General features: G+C 43.6%; 1 protein-coding gene across 4 annotated transcripts in view; it reads left to right on the top strand.

Annotated features, from left to right (window-relative positions):
- The window catches only part of RASEF (RAS and EF-hand domain containing), a 214,242-nt gene that overhangs the window by 62,944 nt on the left and 123,358 nt on the right, over positions 1 to 27,940 (top strand). For all 4 annotated transcript variants that reach the window (XM_033927395.1, XM_033927414.1, XM_033927404.1 and 1 more), the window contains exons 4-7: positions 9,811 to 9,906; positions 21,210 to 21,287; positions 26,333 to 26,448; positions 26,574 to 26,642. In XM_033927395.1, the coding sequence (XP_033783286.1) occupies positions 9,811 to 9,906; positions 21,210 to 21,287; positions 26,333 to 26,448; positions 26,574 to 26,642 (359 nt within the window). The remainder of the gene's footprint in view (positions 1 to 9,810; positions 9,907 to 21,209; positions 21,288 to 26,332; positions 26,449 to 26,573; positions 26,643 to 27,940) is intronic.

The following is a 27,940-nucleotide window of genomic DNA, read 5'->3' as shown; positions in this document are numbered from 1 at the left end:
ATTTTATTTACCCTCCTATTGTTTTTCCCTTAAATTGTTATATTTTATCTTTGAAATTGTAGTTCTTGCCTATTATCCTCTTGTTTCCACCTGTTATGATTTATGTCTCCAAAAGTCTTTGTCGCCCCCTGTCTTCTTAAATTTGTATTTTAGCTATTGTTTTCTTTTATGATTTTGTACACCGCCTAGAAGGCTGATTAGGCGGTATAAGAAATTTTAATTAAACTTGAAGCTTGACATGATCGAAACATTCAAGATACTGAAGGGAATAGACTTAGTAGATAAAGACAGGTTGTTCGCCCTCTCTAAGGTAGAGGGAACGAGAGGGCACTCTCTGAAGCTTAAAGGGGATAAATTCCGTACAAATGTAAGGAAGTTCTTCTTCACCCAAAGAGTGGTGGAAATCTGAAACGCTCTTCCGGAGGCTGTTATGGGGAAAACACCCTCCAGGGATTCAAGACAAATTTAGACAAGTTCCTGCTGAACCGGAATGTACGCAGGTAGGGCTGGTCTCAGTTAGGGCACTGGTCTTTGACCTAGGGGCCGCCGCGTGAGCAGACTGCTGGGCACGATGGACCACTGGTCTGATCCAGCAGCGGCATTCTTATGTTCTTATGGATTTTGTAGAAATAAAAAATATTATTTCCATTACAATAGAAAAGAATCAATTTTCCCTATTAGAGAAATGCCTTTCCTGCTGTTCTCCTAACCATTTATTGTGTTGCTGCTTCAGATTTCTTCATTTAGCAGTATAAATAAATGAGCAGGCTATATTTACGAGTGAACGGAATAGAACATGAGTAGCAGCTTATAGGTGGAGCATCAAGATACTCTTATCAGGGGGATTACTCTGGCATGCCTTACCACTCTGAATTTCATTGTTTTGTTTTAAAGATAGTCCTTTCTTTGACCTTTTAGGCTTTTCTTATTATACATAGGCCAACCCCCCCACCCACCCAGAAAGTAAATGGAGTATGCTGAAGGTATTGTTTGCTTTGTGGGCTTGTACTAAAAGGCAATTTCTGACTCTGGTAAATACACAAACATTGACCCACCTTTGCTATGAAACTTTCTTCCCCCTCCCCCCTCCTTTTAGAGGCACTCCACCCATTAGGCAAGTTAAATTAAAAAAATGTTTGTGTTGGAGTTAAGCAGAAGAATGTTCTTTAATTACTGTTATGCAGTTAGCAGATGAAAGCATGGAGCTAAGCGTAAGGGTTATTTTCTAAAAATATTTTGCTATGTTCTTAAGTTGAATCACAGTCTTTTAATTCATTTTAATATTTTTGTAAATATTTAACTCTGCTGTGCATTAGAAACTAAAGCACAGGTAGTGATGCCAGTGGCGTACCTAGCATTTAATAATAATAATAATAACTTTATTCTTTTATACCGCCATAACCAAAAGTTCTAGGCGGTTTACATTAAAAGGCATATCCCATCCAGGAAAACTAGGGACATCCCTCTCCTTCAGAATCACAGAGCGCTGGAATAACCTTTCTACCCCACTTCGGAATCTGGGCGCCCTCCAACTTTTCCGAAAACATCTGAAAACTTGGCTATTCTCAAAAATGTAATATGTCCTCCTTTTTGTTATACTAAGTCCCTCTAAACTTTCTCTATACTGTCCTGTAACCCTCATTGGAGTTCCTTCTCTACACCATTTTCTGTAAACCGTGCCGAGCTCTACGATTGTGGAGATGATGCTGTATACAAACTTAAGGTTTAGTTAGTTTAGTTTAGGCTTACACTAAAAAGAGCTGGACAATCATCAAAATAATACAGTAAAAAATACAAATATTTATAAAATAGAATTTTAATAATAAAACTCAGAAATACAGGTTTTTGAGGGTCCCTGCATGTACCCCTTTGTTCCCTCTCCTCAAAAATTCCAAAATCACTGTTTTTGCTCTTTGGTTAGTAAGTTTAAGTAGCAATTTTAGGCACAAAGTTCTTGACAGCAGCTTTTTTCGAGTTTTAGTGATTTTTTTCAAACATTTCCTGCACTTCCAAAACTTTAATTTTTGTCTCAAAACTGGTAGGGTTGGAGTCCTTGGGTTCTGCTATCCCAAATACATGCAAGGATTGTGCAAATTGTGCGCCTTAGAAGCATCCTTGTGCCACGTACATTGCTGACCGGATTGGCGGGAGCAGCCAGCCTAACCTCTCCCCTGCATGCTAAGGTGATAAAAAGAGCAACTAGCCTGTTGGGATGGCCACCTTTATTTTCGGGGCCTGGAAATAGTGGCTGTTCTGTGCATAAGGACGCAGATGCCCCACAGCCTAAGAAACACAATGTAGAGTCATCTCAGGGTGACTCAGCACTCCTTAGGATGCCTTCTCTGACTTTCTGAAATTTTTGTCGAAAGCCTTTCATGAGAGCCAGGCTTCTCCTCTGCAGTCTCCCTGTGCCTCAGTTTCATCCCCACGTGGCGGTGTCTCACAAGACACATCTTCCATCTAATCTGTCTCTGTCCAGAACTTGGGAGACCTTTGTCCCGTAGATACAGATGATGTTCATTTTGCTGATCCCTTATTTTTGAGGGATACTCCTCAAGCGGCAGGTGAACCGGGACTGTATGCAGGCTCATTAGATCATGCTTTGTCGCTTGAACCAGGGGACAATCCCATGGTTCTGCGTTTATTTAAATATGCAGCCTTGCCATATCTTCTCTTCAGAATCACAGGTATTTGGAATAACCTTACTACCCCGCTGCGGAACCTGGGCTCCCTCCAATTATTCCGCAAGCAACTGAAAACCTGGCTTTTCACTAAAATGTAATTCTATCCCCCTTACTCTTCTCTTCTATATATAAGTTCATGTAAACCTTTTTTTTTTCCTTCTCTTCCTATATTTTAAGTTCTTGTAAACCGTGCCGAGCTCCACATCCGTGGAGATGATGTGGTATATAAACTTAAGGTTTAGTTTAGTTTAGTTTATTTCAGAATCTCTGCAGGAATTGGATTTAGCCACTCAGCTGGCTCCTTCTATTTCCTCCTCTCTTATGTGTAGAGTGAGAGCGCAGTCTTCAGCATTTGCTTGGCATCCTGATATTAACCTCTTGATCTCGGAATAGTGGGACTCTCCGAAAGAAACTCTCAGGGTAGCAAGAGCTATGTCCCATATCCTATGGCACAAGAGTGTCAGCAGCTTTTTAGTCAACCTAAAGTGGATTCCCTGGTTCCACAGGTCACTAAGCACACCTCACTTCCCAGCGAAGGTGAAGTGGTGCTTAAGGACATGCAGGACCGCCAAGTGGATGTAGTTCTCGGGAGACTTTTTAAGGTAGTGGCTTTGGGAGTCAAAGCTGCCTCAGTGGAGTCCTTTGTCATATGCGTTTGTCTATCCAGAGTGCACACTTTGGAGAGTGAGGGTGATGAACCTCCTCCTCAACTTCTTTTATCTGGTGTGGATTATGTAGCTGATGCCCTGCATGACATTGTTTGTGTCCTGGGTAAGGCATCAGCTTATTCTATTTCTATATGCAGAATGCTCTGGATCAGACAATGGGCAAGTGACTCTACATCTAAAGCTACTCTTGCCAGACTCCCTTTTAAGGGGCAACTGTTATTTGGCAAGGGCCTGGATGATCTCATGAATTCTGTGGTGAACCGTTGGCCCAAGTCCCTGCCTGATAGTAGATCCAGAACCTCTAGAGGATCAGAGTGATCTAATTTTTGTGGCTCCAGGTGATTTCGTCAGTGTTCCAGTTCCATGTTGCAAAAATTCTCCCAGGGCTACAGGCAGAGGATTTCAGGTCACAGGTGCAACCAGGCCTCTGTTTCCTGAGCTGCTCCATCTACCAAGAAGTCTCAATGATGCCAGGCTGAGGGAGGTCCCTCTGCATATCGGAGGCAGGCTCTCGGAATTTCAGCAGGCTTAGAGTCAAATTTCGTCCAACTGCTGGGTTTTAGACATCATTTAGTCCGGCTACAAGCTGGAAGTTGCCCAGCCTCTGATGGATTGGTTTGTGGACTCTCCTGCAGGTCACCCGGAAAAGGCGGAAAAGGTTCAAGCCACTGTGAGAAGGTTGCTGGATGTTCAGGCTATATAGATGGTGCTGACTGAACATTTGTGCTCAGGCAGATACTCCATATACCTAATTGTGCCAAAGAAAGACTCTGGGAGAGTCATCACTCTAGCCTCTCTGGATCTGACAGAGATCTTCTTGCACATCCCTATTTTCCCAGGGCACAGGAAGTTTCACAGATTTCATATTTTGGAAAATCAATATCGGTTTTCAACTCTGCCCTTTGGGTTGGCAATAGTTCCTCACACCTTCACCAAAGTGATGGTTGTGGTGGCAGCTCACCTGTGCAAGATGGGGATGCAGATGCATCCCTTCCTGAACGACTGGTTGATCAGAGCCCCCTCAATGTCTGAGAGTTAGCACACGGTGGATCAAGTGATCCGTGTCATGGAGGATCTGGGCTGGATTGTGAATTACCAAAAGAGCAATTTGATGCCCACTCAATCCCTGGAGTATCTGAGAGTCTTCTTTCACACAGTGGCCAGCTGTGTCTTTCTATCAGAGACACGCAGACTGAAGCTATGCTCCCAAATTTCTGGTCTCTTTACCAAGTCTGCCCTGTCGGTGAGGGACTATCTTAAAGTCTTGGGGTCCGTGGATGTAGTGCCTTGGGCAAGACAAGAGCCCACATGCATCCTCTCCAGATGGTGTTGCTTTCCCATTGGTCTCCTCAGATGGATGCTTTATAGAAGACTCTACCATGGACTTTAGAGGCTCGTGCCAGCATGCACTGGTGGCTTCATCCTCAGTCCCTTTCCAAGGGTGTGCCTCTGTGGATCGATTCCTGGGTAGTTATAATGACATGCAAGTCTCCTGGGCTGGAGAGCCCATTGCATCCGACGACCACTTCAGGGACATTGGACGCCCTCTCAGAAAAGGTGGTCAATCAATAGGCTGAAACTGCATTCCATCCTGATGGCTCTGAAGAAATTGCAGAAGACTCTTGAGGGTCAAGCGGTCAGAATTTTCTGCGCCAATGATGGTACATGTCAATGAGCAGGGAGGCACCAAGCGTGCATCTCTGTGTCTGGAAGCCTACATGCTCTTTCACTGAGCGGAGCGACATCTTCAGACGCTGATGGCATCACATGTCGCGGGCATAGACAATGTTCAGGCTGACTTCCTCAGCAGACCTTGGATCCGGGCGAGTGAATGCTATTGCAGGCAGCAATTCAGGCCATTGTCCAGCGCTGGAGTCATCCCTAATTCGACCTCATGGTGACAGCATAAAACAAGAAGCCAGTCGGATTCTTCAGTCAAAAATTGAAGCTAGGTAGCGAGGGTCTAGACGCGCTAGTCCAGCCTGTTGCATCCTGTTGCATGTCTTTCCTTGCTGACCTATGATAGGCTGAATTGTTCAACGGATCACAGCTCAACAGGGAAGTGCCATTTTGGTGACTCCAGATTGGCTTTGCAGTCCATGTTAGACAGATCTCCTGCATCTTTGAATAGGCCATGCATGGCCTCCAGTTGCAGGTGCATCCAGACTTGCTTTCACAGGGTCCAGTTTGCATGGAGGATCTGAATCACTTTGCTCTTATGGCATGGCTATTGAAAGCAAAGTGTTAGAACGCAGAGGATATTCAGACATGGTCATTGCCACCCTTCTCAAGTCTAAGTGAACCACAGTTTCTGCCTATGCTAAGGCATTGAGGACTTTCCAGCATTGGTGTGCCCAAGAAAGTGTGGAGCTGTTTTCAACTCTAGTTTTGGTGGTGTTGGCTTTTCTCTAAGAAGGCCTTGCCAAGGGCCTCACTGTAGCTTTGCTTCAGGTCCGAGTCACTGGGCTCTCTTATTTCAGAGCTCGGGACTGTAGACCAAAGCTAGTGTCTTAATCCATACATCGACAGATATCTGAAGGGTGCTCTTTGCATTAGACCTCTGATCAAAGCACCATTCCCTTCGTGGGACCTTAATGTGATTCTCTAAAGGCCTCTTCAAAGCTCCGTTCGAGCCTCTGGAAGAAGCGTCCCTTTTGGACTTGATGCTAATGGTGTTTTTTCTGGTAAAAATCCAGGCTCTTGTAGAGATCCTTTCCTTAGAATTTCGCTGTTCCTTCTTTTCTGCCAAAGGTGGTTTTGGCATTTCAAGGTTAACCAGGAGGTTCATTTTCCTGTCTTCCAACCTACAGGTCCTAGGAAACAGGATCGCATTTTTAAAAAGTTAGATGTGGGAAGAGTGCTTCTTCACTATCTAGAGGTCACCAAAGAGTTAGGATCTCTGACCATCTGTTTGTGCTGACTCATTTGGTAAGCATGGTACACCCGCTTTGAAGGCCACGATCTCCAGATGGATCCGTAAGGCCATTTTGTCAGCCTACATTGTCTGTGGGGAAACAGTCTCTTGTTTTCGTGAAGGCGCTTTTGACTAGAAATTTAGCTTTGTCGTGGACAGAAGCTAAGGAGTCTCTTCAGGAGATTTGTAAAGCTGGAAATTGGTCCACTCCATATATGTGCAAAGTTTTACACAGTGGACATCGTGGCAAGAGTGGACTGCCTTTGATTCCTCTGTGTTGTGCGCCACCGAAAGAGGCTCAAGAAGAGAACCCCTGCTCGACACAATGGGTCTCCCTGGTGGCTTAGGATACTTTAGGATAAGGTACTTTAGGATAAGGCACATTTAAAAATTGAACCTCCTTTTTTGTTAAGTATTAGTGGAGGATAATTGGTTCTCTCTTATTCCTGTATACATTATTGGATAAATAGTGGGGTTCCCCAGGGGTTTGGGCTGGGGGCCGCTGCTTTATAACATATTTATCAATACTCTAGAGATGGGAATAACTAGTGAGATAATTACATTTGCTGATGACGCAAAATTGTTAAATTGTAAGAGGATTGTGAAAATTTGTAAGAGGACCTTGTGAGACTGGAAGAATGGGCATCAAAATGGCAGATGACATTTAATGTGAGGAAGTGCTGTAAACCGCTTTGAACTGTTGTGGTACTGCGGTATATAAAAATAAAGTTATTATTATCAGCAAACAAGTCTGAAACAGCATCCAAATCTGTATAGGCAATCAATATAAAGATTTTAAAAAAGAGAGATAGCTGGTTACCATTTTTGAGCTTTTTGAGACATTTTGCATTATTTTTAATTCCTTCTTGATCTTCTCAGAAATGCCTGTATACATTAGGCTACAATAATCTAAGAGCTTGCATAATTGCTCTGGAATGTTCCAAATAAAATGCATACAAACAGCGATATTACAAGAGGCATTCAGAAATATATCAGCGAGGGTATAAAATTAAACAAATTTGTCAAAAAGATAAGTTTTAACTGATCTTCTAAAAGTTTGATAAGAAAAAGCATTTAAAATAAGGCCTAGATTCACTAAACCTCCAAACTGTGTGCAGTCCGTTTCCGTTTGCATGCTGGCCAACAAATTCACTAAAGGCCTGCATGCAAATTGGAATGATCGTTAACATGCCCCCTACCCACGGCCAGGATCACTAGAGAGCGATTCCCGCTCATGCGCATACCCTGACAGTAGTGACAGGAGAAGCAGCCTCCTGTCACTGCTGTCAGGGCTCAGCCCCGATCTCTCCTGTCTGCCCTGCTCTGCCCCGATCTCTCTTGCCTGCTCGACGAACTCTCCTGCTCTCTGCCGCCGTTCCCTGCAGTGCAAGTTCGTGGTTTTAATGGCAGCAGAGAGCAGGAGAGTCCGGCGAGTAGGCAAGAGAGATCGGGGCAGAGCAGGCAGGCAGGAGAGCCTACACTAACCCCACCCACCGGCCCGACCCACTGGCCCTGCCCGACACCCCCCAGGCCCCGATTTCTCCTACCTGCCCTACTCTGGCCCGATCTCTCCCTCGCCCTCCCTCGGCACGGCATGGCCCTCGCCCCCATCCAGGCACGGCCCTCCCGGCATGGCCCTCGCTCCCCTCCCAGCACGGCCCACCTCCCACCAAAAAGTTGGGAGCAGGAAGGGTGCTAAGTCCCTCCTGCTCCTAGGCCTCCCACTCCCGGCCCACCCCTGGTCGGCCCAGGCGATCGGGCCCGGCCCACCCACCCTGGTACCTTTAAAATAGTTGGGAGCAGGAGGGGTGCCCGGTCCCTCCTGCTCCTTCTGACAAGGGGTGCCCGATCTCTCCCTGGGAGGAGCCCGAGGTGCCTCAGCCAATCAGTGCCTTAGGCCCCTCCCTGTGCATCAGATGATGCGCCGGGGCGGGGCATAAGGCCGCTATTGCGCAACAGCGGCCAGGGGAGCAGGAGCAGGAGGACTTTCCTCTTGCTCCCAAAGATTGCCGTAAGAACAGGAGGGTCTGGGTACCCTTCCTGCTCCCGACGATGAGAACCTTGTCGGAAGGAGCAGGAGAGACCGGGAACCCCTCCTGGGCCAACCAGGGGTGTCCAGGGGGTGGGAGGCCTAGGAGCAGGAGGGACTGAGCACCCCTCCTGCTCCCAACTATGTGGTGCCGGGGATGGGTGGGCGGGCCATGCCGGTCACGGGGAGGGAGGGTGAGGGCCTTGCTGGTCAGAGGTGAGGGGCGGCCATGCTTGGGATGCACGTTTTCTTCGGGGAGGGACGCATTTGTGTGTGTGTGGGGGTACATTTTTTTTGACAGGCCTGCCTGTCTTTTATTAAATTTTTTTTTATGGGGCAAATATTTTACTTGTGTAGCACACGCAAAATATCTGTGCCATGGAAAAAAATGAATAAAAAAGACAGGTATCTAAAAACCTGCAGACCTGACAGTAACTCAGTTACTGACAGGTCTGCAGCAATCGGGTTTGCTAATAGTAAAACCCGATTCAAAATAGCTAAGCAATTGTTAGTGAATCAATCGCTTGGCTATTTTGCATGGGGTTTTGCTAATTTGCATGGGACGATCACTACAGGCTTTAGTAAATGGGGTTGGAGGGAAATTTGGTTGCAAAAGGCTTGCAGACTGATCGGTACACGATCGGTTTGCTTAGTGAATTTGGGCCTAAATTCACTCAAGCATTCATTCCATTTACCAGCTTGAAATGATAAGGTCCTATTATTCATGGCATGACAGTATCCTATTACCTTTAGTTTATCCATCACTTTCTGCAAAGACAATCTACAATATAAACTTCTTAAGGGTGAAATTCATCAAAGGGCACTAAGTGTGTTAGCACACGCAATCACATTTGTACGTGCTAACCACTAAAGATGCCTATAGTAATATAATGGGCATCTTTAGTGGTTAGCATGTGCCAACATGCTTAGTGCCCTTTGATAAATTCCTCCCTAACTATTCTCTTTCCATTGGCTAAGAACATAAAATGTAAACAATTCTATTTTCTGCTTTTAAATCTCAGATTGAATCCAGATTGCTTAAATTTTAGGAAACAGCTATAAACTTGTTTGAAGAATGTTTTGAAAGTTTATTTTAATGTTTTATTCAAATTTCAGTTAAATGAAATGTCTGGTCTCTTTTTTTTATTGTAAGCTGCACTGAACTATGTGGTATTTTGTAGTATGTAAGCAATTGTATTGTATTGATATTATGTTTAGGCTGTCTCTTTTTTTAATACATTTTTTATCATTACATAGCATGTTTGTCATATCACTTACCATTGGAATCCTTGCTGGTTTGTTCACAAAGTTTGTGTGTAAATTTCCCTCTTAATACAACTGGAGGGAAAATTATTTTCTTGACTAAGATTTTGTCAGCACAGTTGTTATATAGAAAGATTTGCAAAGTATGCATTTTAAATTTATTTTCCAGTTATTTTCTTATGTTAAATTTTGTTTTGTAGTTATGAAAAAGAAATTGAAAATGACAGACACTTTTTTTTTTGTCTTCACTAGGAGAAGCGGAAAGCTGAGGAGGCCCTTCATGATCTTAAACACCACTATGAAGCTGAAGTTGCTGATCTCCAGGTGGCAATGAAGAAGTTGAGAAAGGTACGTATAATTGTGAAATATGTTGCAGAAGCAGTGGTGTATTGTAGCTGACTGCAGAGCTTTTTATCCCAGGACAAGCAGGCAGCATATTCTCACAGATGGGTGACATCATCCAAGGACAGTGCAAAAGTGTACTGTAACTTTAACTTTTTCAGAAGTCTTGAGACCGCACATGTGTGAATGTCTTCCCGACGTCGACCATCAGTTCTTAGTCTTCAATTATTTTGCCTTCCCATACTTTTTCTTCATCATTTTGTTTCCCTATTGTTTTGTTTTAATTTCATTGGTTTTTTATTTTTATTTTGAGGCCTTCAGGCTGTTTTCAACCTCTTCGAATACCATCTGAATCAATCGAATTTTGGGTTCTGATTCACTCGATCACCGCTATGATTGAGTCTTTGACCTTGCTGTGGCTATTTTTCCATCAATGCCCAAGCCTTCCAGCAGTTTTAAAAAGTGTTCTTGGTACAACAGGACCATCTCTATTACTGATCCACACAATTGGTGTCTTCAATGTCTTGGTCCTGAACACTGGGTTGATGCTTGTCTCTGCTGTACCACTCTAAAAAGTGTTCTTTAAAGGCTCAAATTATTCAGCAGGAGAAACTTTTCGGGTGTTCTGTACTCCATCAACGAAGTCTTCTCCTTTGTCATTGAAGTCTAAAGACAATTCTCCAGAGTCATCGAAATTGACACCAGTATCCTGCTCGGTGTTGGCATCAACAGTACCATCGACTTTTTCTAAGAATGCTAAGAAGCAAGCACATACTTCTCCCTTGGCTCATACATCGGCATCTTCTCAAACATCAAGTAAGTCGAAACATGCCAAAAGCCGATGCAAGAAGTCGAGGTCTCCTTCACTGCAGTTAGTTTCTCCTCAGAGGCAAGGATCTTCATCGAGATCACCAACGCCTCGATGCACTCACTACCGATGGCACTATCTGTACAGACAAAATCTTTACAGGAGCAACTCCAAGAGTTTCTTCAAAGAGAGTTAGTTGGCACTTAGGTTACAGTCACAATCAGCCCCTGTACCTCCCTTGACTCCATTAGTACTGTCCCAGTCTGAGCATCACTTCACCAAAGACTCCGGTACCAAGCCTAACATCTGTCATAGCCATCACAGTTCTTCATTGCGCTCCATATGGACTGGCACAGAGACAACGATTGGAGCTCTTCCTGGCACCACAATCATAGGTCTTCCTATCGACACTAATCCAAATCAAGAGACACTGCTTTGCCTCATAAAAGAACTGACTATGATTTAGATCTCTCTGATCCTACATATTCAGATCCAGAACTCTCTGCACCAGAATCCTATGATATTACTCCTGATTGTTCTCCTCCACCTCTTAGACTAAGGTCTCCATCGCAGAGTTTGTTGTTTACCAGATTCATATGTCAGTGTTCTCCCCAGGGCCTTTCAGCCGGGCGCTCCGCCCAGCTAATTTAGATGAACGCCCAGCTGTAATCTCGATCGCAATCCTGCTGCTGCTGCCGCCTTCTGCTCAACATTTTAAAAAAAACCCTTCTCACCGGCTTGGAGATTTACCGGGCTGACTCGGCACAGCCTGAATCGCAGGAGCCTGACTTTTTTTGTTTGTTTGTTTTTAACGCCAGCAAGCGACTTGAACCCATGCTCCGGTGATCTAACATGTGCATGCCACTTCTCTCCGAAACCGGAAGTCACGTCCTGAGGGAGGAAGAGAAGGTAAGTTGGCATGCACACGCCCCGGAGCATGGGTTCGCTATAGGAGACAGGTCAGCTTACAACTTGCTCTTGCTTGCTTTGGACTTTCTTCGCTGCCGGATCCTGCCTACTTTCTGTTTCCGAAAGTAGGCAGGACCCGGCAACGAGGAAGGCCCGAAGCAAGCAAGAGCAGCGAGTTGTAAGCTTCCTTCCATTGCTGACTTATGGAAGATAGGTCAGCGATGGAAGGAAGCTTACAACTTGCCTTAGTCCAGCCCTGCACAACATGCGGCCTAAAACGGATCTCACTGCCGATATGGCTCTCTCTCCGTTCTCCTTTGAAGATCAGCTCAGGAGGCAAGATTTAGCCCGAGATCAGACGAATATTAAAGGGCATTTGAAGGCATCTGAGCAGATTGAAGAGAACACGTCCTGTTTTTCCATGCCTAAAAATACCACCTTGTCTAATGTAATCTCTGATCAGATCCTTAAGAGTGATGCAACTATGTATGCTAGACAGTCTCCTCCAGTAAACAGAGCTTTAAAGCCTGCCACCATACAGAACCAGATGGTCAAAGGGCTCCGAAGTATAGTATTGCCAAGGGATCTGTCTCACAAGTTTCTGACGCTAGCAGATGTAAGCACAGCACAAGAAATAGAGACTTGTGGCATTCTGTGTAGAAAGCTGATGCATACTGAATTTACTGGACCAGACTACAGTACAGTGATATGGAGAATGTGGAAGAATTATTCAGTGTTCAAGATCAACATGATCTCCTCACAGAAGAAAGACGGAGAGAAAGAGAGAGGCCTAGACCAAAGGGGAAAGACAGGAGGCAGATACTGGAGAGGGGGGGGGAGAGAAGGGAAGGAGATAGAGATGTCAGACCATGGGGTGGAGTGGGAAGGAAGGAAGGAAGGAAAGGAGAAGAGAGAGATGCCAGAGCATAGGAGTGGAGACAAAAAATGGAGAGGGATTGAAGCGGAAATAAATCATGTACAAAGGAGAGAAAGGGCACAGGATATAGAGTTTATTGAAGGGACATAGAAAGAAGGAAGATACCATATGGAACAGAGAGAGGGCAGACACTGGATGGAAAAGGCAGAAAGGGTGGACAGTGAATGCCACTGTTCTACCATCCTATTTTCCTTATCCCATCGGGAGTCATCTGACTCATTATCAACATTGTTGGACCTTATCACCTTTGACAACTGGGTCTTGAGGGTCATAAAAGAAGGCTATGCTCTTCATCTACACAAATGCCTCTACATGGACATCCAAGAAAGTATTCTTTCAACTGTTAGCAGACCTCCATTCTTCAACAAGAACTCATCGACTTTCTCCAGCTGAATGCCATTGAGCCAGTACCTCCTCAGCAGAGGGGCAGGATTTTAATATGCATACCGCTTAGAAATTTTTATAAACGATAGTATCAAATTTTAAATAAACCTGAAACCTATTCCAAATATTTCCTCATTTCAAAGAAGACAGGAGGACTGTGCCTGATCCTTGACCTCCGAACCCTCAACAAATACTTAACAAAAAGAAGTTTTGCATGCTCTCCCTAAGCACTCTCTATTCTCTCTTAGAGAAGAATGACTGACTTTGCTCTCTGGATCTCAAAGAAACATACACGCCTATCCCCGTTCTTCCAGCCCACAGGAAATACCTCCGCTTCCAAATAGGAAAACATCATCTCCAATAGAGGCTGCTACCCAGAGTATTAACAAAGTGTTTGGTTGTGGTAGCTGCAACACTCCACTCTTACAGCTTTCATGTATTTCCTTATCTGGATGACTGGTTGATAAAAACATACCTCAAGTGGCTCAGATAGCAATGGACTCGACCATACATCTCTTAGAACTCCTGGGATTTGCAATCAACTACCAAAAATCCCATCGCCGACCAACCCAGCCACTTGAATTTATAGGAGTGTTAGCTCATGCCTACTTTCCTCAGCAGAGGCTCAACAATCTAATTCACCACTGCAACCAAGAAGTATCTGCTCAACAAACTATCTCAGAACATCACATGATGCTTCTCGTGGGGTACATGGCCTCCACAGTATATGTTACTCCATTTGCCCATCTTCATCTCAGGGATCTCCAATGGTCTCTGGCTTCTCAGTGGTCTCAGGCCACAGATCTGCTCTCCCACCAGTGGTGGCTTATCCCAACCAATCTCTTTAGGAGCTTACTTTTTCATGTTCCCTGCATCAGAACATCTTAACAATAGATGCTCACCTAGACGGCCTTCACACTCAAGGAACTTGGACTGTTCAAGAACAATCCTTTCACATCAATCTACTAGAACTAGGAGCGATCCACAGAGTGCTGAACACAATCAAGTAGTTCTGTTGTGCACAAACAAGTACTATGTAAACAAGCAAGGGGGCACGGATTCTCACTTTGCCAGGAAGCGACTCAAACCTAGAATTGAGCCATTCTGCGAAACATCTTTCTCAAAGCAGTGTATCTGGCAAGTAAAATGTTCTGGCAGACAAAGCTGAGCAGATACCAACAGCTCATGAGTGGTCCTTGAACATCTTCTCAAAATGGGGGACACATCAAATAGATATGTTTGCATCTCCCAGCAATCACAAACTTTCACAATTTTGCTCCAGACTACACTTGTTGCATTGTCTAGAATCCGATGCCTTTCTGATAGACTGGATAGACAGGTTTCTCTATGCTTTTCCTACAATACCCTTAATAGGGAAACTTCTATTCAAACTCAAACGGGAGCCAGCTACAATGATTCTCATTGCTCCGAGATGGCCAAGACAGCCATGATTCCCTCTTCAACTCATTGCCAGGGAGCCCATCCTTCTGCAAATTTACCCAACTCTTATTACACAGAACGAAGGGTCCGTGCTCCACCTCAGTCTGTTTGTTAGCTCTAACAGTCTGGTTCCTCTCTCCTAGCGAATAAATGATATCATCTCTCCACTCCAGTTTCAGATATCATTGATGCTGCCAGGAAACCTTCCACACATAAGAACATAAGAAGAGCCTTACTGGGTCAGACCAATGGTCCATCAAGCCCAGTAGCCTGTTCTCATGGTGGCCAATCCAGGTCAGTAGTACCTGGCCAAAACCCAAGGAGTAGCAATATTCCATGCTACCGATCCAGGGCAAGCAGTAGCTTCCCCCATGTCTTTCTCAATAACAGACTATGGACTTTTCCTCCAGGAAATTGTCCAAACCTTTCTTAAAACAAGCTACGCTATCCGCTCTTACCACAATGTTGCTATCACTTCTGAGTGGATTTACTTTACTTCCATATACATGTCCCCTGTCTTCAGTATTGGATTATCTTTTACAGCTCTCAGACTCAGGTCTAAAGACTACTTCAGTTAAAGTGCATTCTTCTTCACGATAAACTTCTGGCTACACGCCCATTGATTTCCAAATTTATGAAGGGACTGATGCACACAAAACCTCCAATCAAAGTCCCTACTGTTTCTTGGGATCTCAATGTGTTATTTTTCACTCTCATGAAGCCACCATTTGAACCATTGGCATCTTCATCCCTCAAACATCTCATGTGGAAAGTGCTCGATGCGCCAGTGAACTTCAAACACTGGTTTCAGATCCGCTTTATACAACCTTCTACCGTGACAGAGTGGTTCTACGTACTCATCCCAAATTCCTACCAAAAGTCCACTTCATACATTGGACTGTAAATGTGCTTTGACTTATTACCTAGTTTGAAGAAAGCCTCATAGAACCTCTACTCAGCTATTCCTCTCATTTGATCCTAACAGCCTGGGAACTCTGGTTACCAAGAGAACTATTTCTACATGGTTAGCAGATTGCATCTCTTTCTGCTATGCTCAGCCTCAGCTACCGTTGGAAGTTCTGTGTCACAGTACATAAGGTTAGACTAGAGCAATGGCAGCCTCGGTTGTTTTTCTCTGTTCTACTCCTATTAAGGACATTTGTTAGGCTGCCACCTGGTCTTCCATACATACTTTCACACCCCATTACTGTCTGGAGACTCATTCCAGACAGGACAGGTGGTTTGGTCAAGCAGTTCTAGAAAATTAATTCTCTACTTAAGTGCCAACTTCCCTCCATCCTTTCGAAGTAGCTAGGGAGTCCCATCTGTGAGAATATGCTGCCTGCTTGTCCTAGGATAAAGCACTGTTACTTACCTGTAACAGTTGTTATGCAGGGACAGCAGGCAGATATTCTCATATCCCTCCCTCCTCCCCTAGTTGGCTTCTTAGCTTTTTTTTTTTTAATTGAACTGATGGGTCCATGAGCCAACGTCGGGCAATAAGGCACTTGTGCATGAGCAGTATAGGCAGTCTCGAGACTTCTGAAGAAGTTAGTGACAGTACACTTTTGCACTGTCTGTATCGGGCTCTGTGGATAACATCACCCATTTGTGAGAATATCTGCCTGCTGTCCCTGGATAACACCTGCTACAGGTAAGTAACTGTGCTATTTAGTAATAGTCATCTAGCACCTTCCTTTCCAAATCTGAAGGATACATGATGGAACTGCAGGAACTCATGACTGATTTTCAGCTGTTGGGAGTGGTCATTGTGACATGCTTGGCTGATTAACTATGAGAATTAGATAATCAAAGGTGTGGCATACTTGCCCTGTTAAAATGGTTCAGTGCATAAACAAAGGGCTAGATTCATTAAGCAAACTGATCGTGTACCGATCAGTTTGCGAACTCTTTACAACCAGATTTCCCTCCTGCACTATTCACTAACGCCTGTAGCTATCCAATCCCAATCGTCCCATGCAAATTAATAAAACCCCATGCAAAATAGCCAAGCAATTGATTCACTAACAATTGCTTGGCTATTTTGAGTCGGATTTTACTATTGGCAAACCCGACTGCTGCAGACCTGTCGGTAACTGAGTTACCAAGAAAAATAGAAAGGGAGATGATACTTATTAACAAATCAATTCTGACTATACTTGTAAACTATGTCAGAGCCATCATAGCATCTAATGAATCGATGATTTCCAAAAAATTATATATGTATGAAAAATATTTGTTAACACTAAATCAAGATTCCTATTAGATATTTAGGACAAAAAATGTGGTGAACATATCATAAATCATCTATGTCCACCACTCCCTACCAAACAAATTTTTTTGATTTATTCAAATACTTAATTTTAAATTTTATTCCCTAATGTATTTATTTAACGTTTTATTCCCTAATAAAATTAGTATCACTAGATTTATTATAACATATTTAGATAATAAATTTATGAAAATTTAGAGAATTCTTTTAAAAATTCTTTTAAAATTCAATGAATTTATAACTTAAGAGAACTTTGTATAAAGTGCATGAAGTGCACGTAGGAAAAAACTTACAAATAAATAATATTATGTGCAAAACAGCTTATTAAATATGAAAAATATATATAATGTGCAAAACTACTAATGGTGGATAAAAAAGGAAAAAAAATAAAGAAATAGAAGGAGAACAGGCAACACTTAGCTTTATCGTGAGGTGGAGCCAGCACCATTAACGTTGGTGGACATAGATGATTATAACAATATACAAGACAGGAACCTGTAATGGTATACATCATAAGAGTTTCCTAAGACTGAAGTCTGTATAATTTAAGATATCCATGGCACAGATATTTTGCGTGTGTTTCACACGCAAAATATCTGCCCCATAAAAAATGAATAAAAAAGACAGGCAGGCCTGTCAAAAAAATGTACCTCCTCACAAAAACGCACCCCCCCCAAGCACGGCCAGCCTCCCACCCCCGACCGGCACAGCACTCGCCCTACCTCCTTCCCTCCCAGCGACTAGCACTGCACGGCCCTTGCCCCCCTCATGGCACGGCCCTCCCAGGACGTCCTCCCCCCCGACCAGCATGGCCCACCCCCAGCACCAAAAAGTTGGGAGCAGGAGGGGTGCTCAGTCTCTCCTGCTCCTAGACCTCCCATCCTCTGGCCTACCCCTGGTCGGCCCAGGCGTTCGGGCCCAGCCCACCTGCCCCGGTACCTTTTTAATAGTTGGGAGCAGAAGGGGTGCCCGGACCCTCCTCCTGCTCCTACGTCGCTCCAAAATCTTCGGGAGTAGGAGGAAAGTCCTCCTGCTCCTACTCTCCGGCTGCCCGTCGCCCAATAGCGGCTTTAGGCCCCGCCCCGGCACATCATCTGATGCACGGGGAGAGGCCTAAGGCCCTGATTGGCTGAGGGCCTCAGACACCTCCCTTTGGAGGGACCTGGGACACCTCAGCCAATCAGGGACTTCCTTAGGGAGGAGTCTAGAGAAGTCCCTGATTGGCCAAAACAATGGCCAATCAGGGACTTCCTTAGACTCCTCCCTAAGTTTGGGAACCATTAACTAAATATTGTAAGGATTGATTTATTTATATAAATGAGGAATATATACACATCTGGGGAGGGGGGAGGGGGTATGTTTTGGCATTGGTTAAGAGGTATAGATAAGTTGTTTACAGGTATTTTTATGAGGTGTTGGCTAATAAGAAATGTGTAGGGGAAAATAAGTCTTGTCTTTATTATATTAAGTTTATTGTGCTGAAATGTTAATATTATATGTAAATGCATCATCTCTTGTGCACAATTGAAGTTTTAAAAATGAATAAAGAATTTTTTTTTAAAAAAAGGAAATTTGTGGCTTTCTAATAACCAATTTGTTAAGATGAAAAATTAATGTGATCAAAGAACAGGATGGTGAAGAAAGAGTAACAATTTCAAAGACAAATTGCGCTTCACAATTACTTCAAATGCTGCTCATCACCCTTGAATTTGTTGTCAATATTGGACAACACAGATTGTGAATAGCTGTATTGCCTACCTGTTGAGGTTGTCATTGTTGGTGCTTCAGGAACCATAAAAATATGTTCCTCTGAAACCCACACAGTATCTTTTTTTAATGGGCGAATGAAAGGATCAAGCAAGATCTTGTGGATGCAAAAAGTTAAGGTATCATTGTGTTCTGAGGAGATTTCAGAGATATTTCTAGTCCACTAATAATTTGTATAAAGCACTAATATCATTTCTTTGTGTAATTCTATCTTTGCTTTCAATTGGCTGCAAAATGCTTCATAATGTAAATTCTGTGTTCATGTCATGTGCCATGACTGATGATACAGTTAGGCCTTGAATTGAAATACAGGTCAGGAGCAATGAGGAGTCATAGTATGCATTAAATTTCTTTTATAACATTTTTTGCCTACTTTGTTGGCTTATAAAAGTTGAGGTAAACTAATGTTACATTCCAAACTTTGCACATGAAGTTAGTGCCGGGGTTGTATTAATCCACAAAATTTCAATTCTCTTGGAGGCTACTTTGGGCTGTTGTAGCTGGACAAAGTCGTCATTTTGTGTTACACAGGCCACAGTACTCCGAGATTGATCTACATTCAACAGCCTTGTAGGTCTCAAACCATTAGAGATCCAGCTAAAAATTTTACATGGTTTCATTTGAGGCTATAGGGAACATCCAGACAAAATTTTATTCAATTAGATGGAGGTTGAGTGAGGATGGCTTTCAGTATTGGACAATACAACAAAAAGGCAAGGGAAGTGTCCTTTCAACCAAACAAAGTCTTTATTAATACAATGAAATAGTCCCAACAAGGACATGCATATATAAAATGAGCATATTGTAATGCCATGCATATATAAAAAATTACAATATGCTCATTTTATATATGCACTAGTGTTCAAGCTCGTTACATTAACGGGTGCTAGAATAGATGTGTAAACTTTTAGTAAAATGGGGCGCTGAGGCCATTCTTTCTTTGCTTCCTGCTCCCCCTGTCCAGCAGTAGCCCTTCTCCCTTCCTTTTACCTCCCCCCCTGTCCAGCAACACCCCTTCCCTGCTTCCCTGTCCAGCAGTAGCCCTACACCCTTCCTTTTACCTCTCCCCTGTCCAGCAGCACCCCTTCCCTGCTCCCCCTGTCTAGCAGTAGCCCTTCTCCCTTCCTTTTACCTCCCCCCTGTGCAACAGCAGCATTTTTCTTCCCAACTTCCTTGGTCTTCCTTCTCCCTCTTTTACTCTGTCTCCCCAAAAGGGTGCAGCAGCAGCAGCATTCCCCCCCCCTGCAGTCTCACACAGTCATTGGCAGCATTTCTGATTCTCTCTCCCCCCCCCTTCCCGGGTCTCACTCAACTGTCGTCAGCGCAGCATTCACAACTCACTGCTCCTGCTTGTTTCGGGCCTTTGTTGCTGCCGGGTCCCACCTACTTAATGTTTCCATGAAGGCAGGACCCGGCAGCGAGGAAGGGCCTAAGCAAACAGGAGCAGCGAGTTGCAGCCTCTCCTACCCTATCTTCCGCCAGTGCCTCCCTAGCCAGGAAATGACTTCGGCCATGCTCTGGGGGCTCTAACACTGTGCTTGCTCCCTCCACCCTCTCCGGTTTCAGAGGAACAGGGTTGAGAAACCGGCAAGCATAGCATAGTCAGAAGTCAGCCGGTGTTGGAGATCATGAAATCAGCTGAGGCAGGCACTGCGCATGCACGGGCACGGCACCACGGATCATGGACCCACCAAGTTTGAAGTGCACATGCGCGCTAAGGGTATTATTATAGCAGATGTTTTTGTGATATTTCACATATATGCATGTCACTTTGATTTTTTCATATGCAGATATTTATTTTTACACTTAGGGCTCCTTTTACTAAGGTGTGCTAGCATTTTTAGCGCAAGCAGGAAATTACCACGCACTACGCTTCTAGAACTAACGGCAGCTCAATGCTGGCATTAAGGTTTATCGCACGCGGGCAATGTAGTGCGTGCTATTCCGCGCGTTAAAGCCCTAACGCAGCTTAAAAGGAGCCCTTAATGTTTTTCAAATGTGCTCTATATGTTTTTATAGTGTCCCCTGAGTAAGGCGTTTGTATACGCTGAAACTAGGATCCTTGTTGGGACTATTTCCTTGTATTAATAAAGACTTTGATTGAAAGGACATCTCCTTTGCCTTTATGTTGTACTGTTTTACATTTCAAGGTGAGGTGCTCTTCTTTTGCCTGTTTGCCCTTCTTTCAATATTGGATTACATGACATGTAATGATCCTTATGAGAATAACAATGGATTATAAGTATTACTGCACACATTTCCTAAGTGTCTAAGAACTGTGTGGAGCAAAGAATTGGCAGTCTTTGCCCTATCTAAATCTGCTGCACTTTCTCTGCCTTATTGACGCCAATGTAACAATTAAGGTGAAAATCAGTATAAGCCAGTTTTCTCCATTAAAAAAAAAAAAAATCTAAGAATTAGAGTGAACATCAGGTTTAAATTGAAAATGAATATCCTTACAATTTGATGAAAATGGAGGACAGCTAACTCAGTTTTAGGACTGTCATTGAAGCTGGTTTGATATGCTATTGCTGTTTATGATGAAAAATATTTTGATAGAAGTCTGAACTTAGTAGCCAGATGTATTATGTTGAAAGATGAGCTCAAGTGCAGATTCTGCATTATGTATCATACCATTGATTGGAATTTAAAAAGAAAATCATTTGCAGTCTCAGCCCTAGTAATGACAAGCCACATAACACATTTCATGAAAAATACATGCTTCTGTAAAACTGCATCCAAAGATTTTAGTGACTGGGAAAATGTAATGAGATGCATACTTATCTTTATAGCTGGAAGACCAATCTAAATCTTTAAGCCTTAAGGAAGATGTTGCATCATTAAAGCAAAGAATACATGATCTTTCATTGGTAAGAATTGTTTACTTTTATTTATCTATTTTCAGATTAGATTCCCATATAGCATACAGATTCAGAATGTTAGACCAGGATGTCACAGTTTTCAGGATATCTACAGTGAATGTTTGGAGGTACATTTGGATGTACTGAGCTCAAGTGTATAAATATTTTTTCACTGTTCCCAGAATTTGTGGGATAGTTATGTCCATCAACCAACAGGTAGAGATAGAAAACACTGAACTGAGCCCCGCTATATTCTTTCAGCCTCCCAGCTCTGCTCCTCTGTATTTTCTGGTCATAGCTGGTCATAGCCTCAATTCTACTCAAAGATATACTCTCCTCACCGCCTTGAGGCAGATGCTTTTCTTCTGGAATGGACAAACAAGTTTCTGTATGCGTTCCCTCCATTCCCTCCAATTCTCAAGACTTGTCAAGCTCAAGAACGATCATGCCACCATGATTCTAATAGCTCCTCGGTGGCCCAGGCAACCCTGGTTCTTCCTTCTTCTTCAACTCAGCAGCAGGGAGCCATACCTTCTACCAGTTTTTCCATCTCTGCTTACACAGAGTCAAGGATCTCTTCTTCATCCTAACCTGCAGTCTCTACACCTGACAACTTGGTACCTCTCAACATAACTCCTCTTCAGTTTTCTCACCCTGTTCGGGACATTTTAGAGGCTTCCAGAAAACCTGCCACTAGCCAATGCTGCCACCAAAAATGGATTAAATTTTCTATGTGGTGCATCTCTCACAACAAGGAGCCTTAAGCTACATCCTTGTCTTCCGTCTTGGATTATCTTCTGCACTTATCTGCTTCTGGCCTCAAGTCTACATCCATTCGAGTCCATCTTAGTGCAATTGCTGCTTTCCATCAGCCTATAGAAGGGAAACCCCTTTCTGATCATCCTGTGGTTTCCAGATTTATGAAAGGTATTTTCAATGTAAAACTACCTCTCAAACCGCTTCCAGTGCTTTGGGGTCTCAATGTTGTTCTTGCTCAATTGATGAAGCCTCCTTCTGAACCAATGTCTACGGCTCATCTCAAATACCTCACTTGGAAAGTGGTGTTTCTTATTGCTCTCAAATCTGCTTGAAGAGTCAGTGAGCTGCAAGCTTTAGTTACTGATCTATCTTTCGCAGTTTTCCATCATGACAAGGTGGTCCTCCGTACTCATCCTAAATTCTTACCTAAAGTGGTTTCAGAATTTCATCTCAATCAATCCATTGTACTTCCAGTGTTTTTTCCAAGACCTCATTCTCATCCTGGAGAATCAGCTCTTCATACCCTGGACTGTAAATGTGCTTTGGCCTTCTACTTAGAATGCACTAAACCACATAGATCAGCTCCTCAGCTTTTTGTCTCATTCGATGAAACAAGTTGGGACATCCGATATCTAAATGAACCATTTCCAACTGGATGGCTGCTTGTATCTCTTTGTGCTATGCTCAGGCTGGACTTCATCTACAGAGTCGAGTCACAGCCCACAAAGTCAGAGTCAGGGCTTCAGTAGCTTTCCTCAGATCCACTCCTATTGAGGAAATATGGAAAGCTGCCACCTAGTCCTCGGTTCATAGTTTCATCTCTCATTATCTGGATATTTTCTCCAGAAGGGATGGCTATTTTGGCCAGGCAGTATTACAAAATTTATTCTCCTGAATTGCCAACTCTCCCACCATCCCATTCTGGTTTGCTTGGAGGTCACCCTCATGTGAGAATAGGCTGCCTGTTTGTCCTGGGATAAAGCACAGTTACTTACCGTAACAGGTGTTATCCAGGGACAGCAGGCAGCTATTCTCACAATCCACCCACCTCCCCTGGTTGGCTTCTGTGCTAGTTATCTGAACTGAGGAGACGTGCCCTGTGCTGGGCGGGAAAGCACTCGCGCATGTGCGATGTGGTAGACTCAAAACTTCTGAGTTTCTTCAAGCATGTCTGCTTGCGAGGCTATCCGCATCCAGGCTCCGTGAATGATGTCACCCATATGTGAGAATAACTGCCTGCTGTCCCTGGATAACACCTGTTATGGTAAGTAACTGTGCTATCCAGCTAATCAGTGTTAACAAAATTTGTCAATGGACCCCACGTTAATTTAAATAGCTTATTATTACACGTAATTTCTGAATTCATTTTCTTATATTTGAAACATAAACATAAAGAACCCCATCAAGTGGAAAAATTGTCTATCCCAATTTTTCCAAACTGTGAATTTTTCAATTGTAGATATCATAACTTTTTGTAAAAAAAACTTCAAAAAATCTCTTTATAACTTAGCTGCTTTTGGATTTAAGCGAACAACTGTTAAATGACATCATTTGTATCTTGTCTGCCTTTGATATGGCAACAAGTCTTGTCTGCTGATCAGGGTTCATAGACAACGGCACGAAAGACAAAAGCGCGCGCCGACAATTGAGTGCAGCGCGCGCCGCTGCGCCACTCTAAATTACAGTTTTTAGGGGCTCCGACGGGGGGTTTTGTTGGGGAACCCCCCCAGTTTACTTAATAGACATCGCGCCGGCGTTATGGGGGGGTGTGGGGGGTTGTAACCCTCCACATTTTACTGTAAACTGAACTTTTTCCCTAAAAACAGGGAAAAAGTGAAGTTTTCAGTAAAATGTGGGGGGTTACAACCCCCCACACCCCCCACAACGCAGCGCAATGTCTATTAAGTAAAGTGGGGGGGTTCCCCCCACACACCCCCGTCGGAGCACTAAAAACAGTAATTTAGAGTGGTGCGGCGGCGCGCACTGCGCTCAATTGTCTGGGCGCGCCTTTGTCCCGGTGCGCTTTTGACCTGACACCGCTGATCAGACTCCTACCATCTGTAACATCTTTCCATCATGTGCCCTGCTGTCAAAGCATTTTACTATTACTGCATCAGATTCATCTATTGTTGCTGACATCAAGGAACATTTACAACATTTAATAGATATTTATTTTCCTGTTAATCCACTATACAGTTTAAGTTCTCTTCTACACCATGTCTGAAAGACAACCCAAGTTCCTTCCCAGATGATGTAAAAAACATAGGTAACTGAATCGTTGGGAAGGTTGTACCAAAACCAGATCAAAATGGAAGACTATTTGTGATTTATAAACAACTAGTCTTATAGCCCGTTACATTAACGGGTGCTAGAATATATGTGTATGTGTCTCTCTTTATTTCTTTCTCTCTCTCTCTCTCCTTAGCCGCTTTCTTTCTTTCTGTCTTTCTTTTTCCTTGGCTGTCCATCACCACCCCTTGCCTGCTCCCCCTGTCCATTCCCCCTTCCTTTTACCTCCCCTGTGTCCACCACCACCCCTTCACAGCTCTCCTTATGCAGCAGCAGCCCTTCTCCCTTTGTTTTACCTCTCCCCTGTCCTCCGTTCCTTTTTCTTCACCCCCCTGTCCATCAGCACCTCTTTCCTTCTCCCCCTGTCCAGCAGTAGGCGTCCCTTCCTTTTTCTCCCCCCCTACTCCTTCTTATCCCTATGATACACTTACCTTGCTCTGCCCCTGATCAGAGGCTCCCGACAGCCGCCCAGTTCCCTCTGCGGCATCCCGCTCCCCTCCTGACGCGACTCCCGCTGTCTTTCTTTCTGTCTGTCTCTGTCCCTGGCCCCTTTTGTCTGTTTGTCTTTCTGTATATCTCCCTGCCCCTGTGTCTTTCTTCTTTTCTTTCTGTCTCCCTTCCTCCCTCTGTCTGTCTGTCCGAAGCAGCATTCCTTCCCCCTCGATTTCCCTCCCCCCACACCAGTTCCCTGTGCACCTGCCCCTGTGTCTTTTTTCTTGTCTTTCTGTCTCCCTTCCTCCCTCTGTCTGTCCAAAGCAGCATTCCCTCCCCCTCCATTTCCCTCCCCCCACACCAGTTCCCTGTGCACCTGCCCGTGTCTTTCTTCTTGTCTTTCTGTCTCCCTTCCTCCCTCTGTCTGTCTGTGTAAAGCAGCATTCCCTCCCCCTTCCATTTCCCTCCCCCCACACCAGTTCCCTGTGCAGCAGCATTAGCGTTTCCTCTACCCCCTTTCCCTTCCCACAGTCGCGACAACAAACGCGGGCCCGATTCCTTTGACGCCCCCCCTTCCCTTCCCGCGGGCCCGACTACACATGGCGATTCAAGCAGCGTGTGCAGCAGTCTTCACACGCTGCTTCGGGTCCTTCTAGTGCCCTGATTTACTCTGGCACGTCCAGAGCAAATCAGGGCAGTAGAAGGGCCCGAAGCAGTGTGTGAAGACTGCTGCACACGCTGCTTAAATCGCCAGTCAGGCCCGCGGTAAGGGAAGAGGGGGGGCGGCAAATGACTCAGGTCCCGGGCAGCGGAATGTTGCTGGGCTCCTCGGTGGGGGCGCTGAGTGGCCGTGATCCCTCTCCTCCCAGCCCCCCCCCCCCCGGAGTAACGGAGATCGGCGGCTATAGCCGATGGATTCTGCGTCTTCTATCCACTGCGGCCAACCCTAGCGGAAACAGGAAGTAGTCAGAGAGGGCGGGCCGCAGTAGACAGAAGACGGCAAAGCCAGCGTTAGCGGTACAGCGCTTTTCTTTTCATTTAAAAGCGGGTGAGCCGGCGAGAAGGAGGAGGTGGTGGTTTTGGCAGTGAGTGAGGGCGGGAGGGGGCAGTGAATGAGGGCGGGAAGGGGGGGGAGTCGCCAGCTGTGCTGTGCTTTCCCGATCTGTCCGCCGCATAAGCACTCTGGCCACAGACCTACGGATCACAGATCAGGGATTACAGATCACGCAGGTCTGAGTGCGCATGCGCGTCTAGCGTTTTATTATATAGGATTATACAGAATATTGTCCCTTTTTATACTTTAATAAAAAGATTTAAATATAAAATCATAAGTGTTCGAGGCCTGTGCAAATGAGGACCGAGTCTGTGGGGTTGGTGTATAGAGCTTGTAGAGATAGAGTAGGAACAGAGACAGAACCTGTGGAGATGTAACAGGGACAAATTTTGTCCCCATATCATTCTCTATTTCATATAACTTAATTTTCTCTATAAACCAATTAGTTTCCATATGCAAATTAGTTTTCATGGTTGTACTGTTTGGTTGCTCATTTTTGATTACCTCTGTTTCTGTTTAGGAAAATCAGAAACTTAAAAAGGACCTTCTTGAAGCCCAGACAAGTATAGCTTTTCTCCAAAGTGAATTAGATGCTTTGAAAAGCGATTATGCAGATCAGAGTTTGAACTCAGAGAGGTAAAGTACTTTTTTTTTTTTCAGTGATGCTACCAAAGTGTGATCAGCATATTTGATTTCAAATAGGTAAACAGTGAGCTTTGGAAATCATTTGTTTGGTTTTCAGCTGTATTTTTATTCTGCAGGGATCTGGAAATAATCAGAGAGTATACTGATGACCGAGAGAACCTGGCACAGCAGATTGAATTGTTGCAGTAAGTTTATTAGTCGTGTTGTGTTCCTCAGCTGTTCATCTGTGCTGGGTGCCAGTTATTACTAATGTGGATATTTGGTTGAATGCATGGGCAAATATTTCTACTAGTTTATCAATGGCTAAATACGAACAAACTGTCACTTAACATTAAAAAATCTAATATTATGTTATTCCCATGGAAAGAAAATTTTACTCTCATAGCTCCTATTACAATAAAAAATGTCCCTCTACAACCAGTTAACAATATAAAAATTTTAGGGGTGACTTTTGATAACAAACTTAACTTTCACGATCATATCAGTACTATCGTTAAAACAACCTTCTATAGATTACGTAAGATTCGAGCAATTTCAAAATTTCTATGTCCGAAGTCACTAAATATCCTCATTCACTCCTTGGTGATTTCCAAACTAGATTATTGCAACGCACTTTTTAAAGGAATATCATTGAATGAAATTAAACGCCTTCAAATCATTCAAAACGTTTCTATTAAGCTTATAACCAAATCCAGGAAATTTGATCATGTTACACCTCTTTTGAAAGACGCACATTGGCTTCCAAGCACTCATCAAATAACATATAAACTTTGCTTGCTCACTTTCAAAACTCTTCTCAATAAAACACCGGCATTTATATATAAACTACTAATCCCTTACTATCCGTGCAGAACCTTAAGATCCAACGAACAAAATTTACTGACTATTCCTTCACTCAAGATTATTAGTACAAGACGGCAGTTTATTTTTTCTGTAACCGCTCCACAGATTTGGAACGCTCTTCCAATTTACCTACGAAATGAGCATGATCTGGAAAAATTTAAAAGTAATCTAAAAACATTTCTTTTTAAAGATGCTTTTGATATTTAATCTATTAATTTAGTGACTATTGTTGTTGTTTTTTTTTTTTTATATTTCATTATTCATTTTCCTCATGTGTTTTCCCTTTTTTGTTCTGCTTTTCTATCATGAATTGTATTTCACTTCCCTTCATTACCTTTTGTTATGTGTATATTGGACTATTTTTAATTTAATGTTATTATTTAAAGTCTGTATTGTTTGTTTCCCTCTGAATGTATTTTAAATTGTACATCGCTTGGAATTACGATTAAGCGATTAATCAAATGAACTATTAAACTTGAAACTTGAATTCATGCCATACTGCTCTGCTACCACAAGATTTTTAAAGGAGGAACTTTCTTAAAACAGATGTTTTAGAAATGTACAACATTTTGGTAGACACTAATTTGAATTTCATTACCTTTCCAGACTTATGCTCTAAGTTCTCATAGCCCTTCTACCT

This window comes from Geotrypetes seraphini, chromosome 1, assembly GCF_902459505.1.
Source record: "Geotrypetes seraphini chromosome 1, aGeoSer1.1, whole genome shotgun sequence".
In the NCBI taxonomy this organism is placed as follows: Eukaryota; Metazoa; Chordata; class Amphibia; order Gymnophiona; family Dermophiidae; genus Geotrypetes; species Geotrypetes seraphini.
Note: the sequence above shows the minus strand (reverse complement) of the source record. Positions and strands in the feature narration are given on the sequence as shown.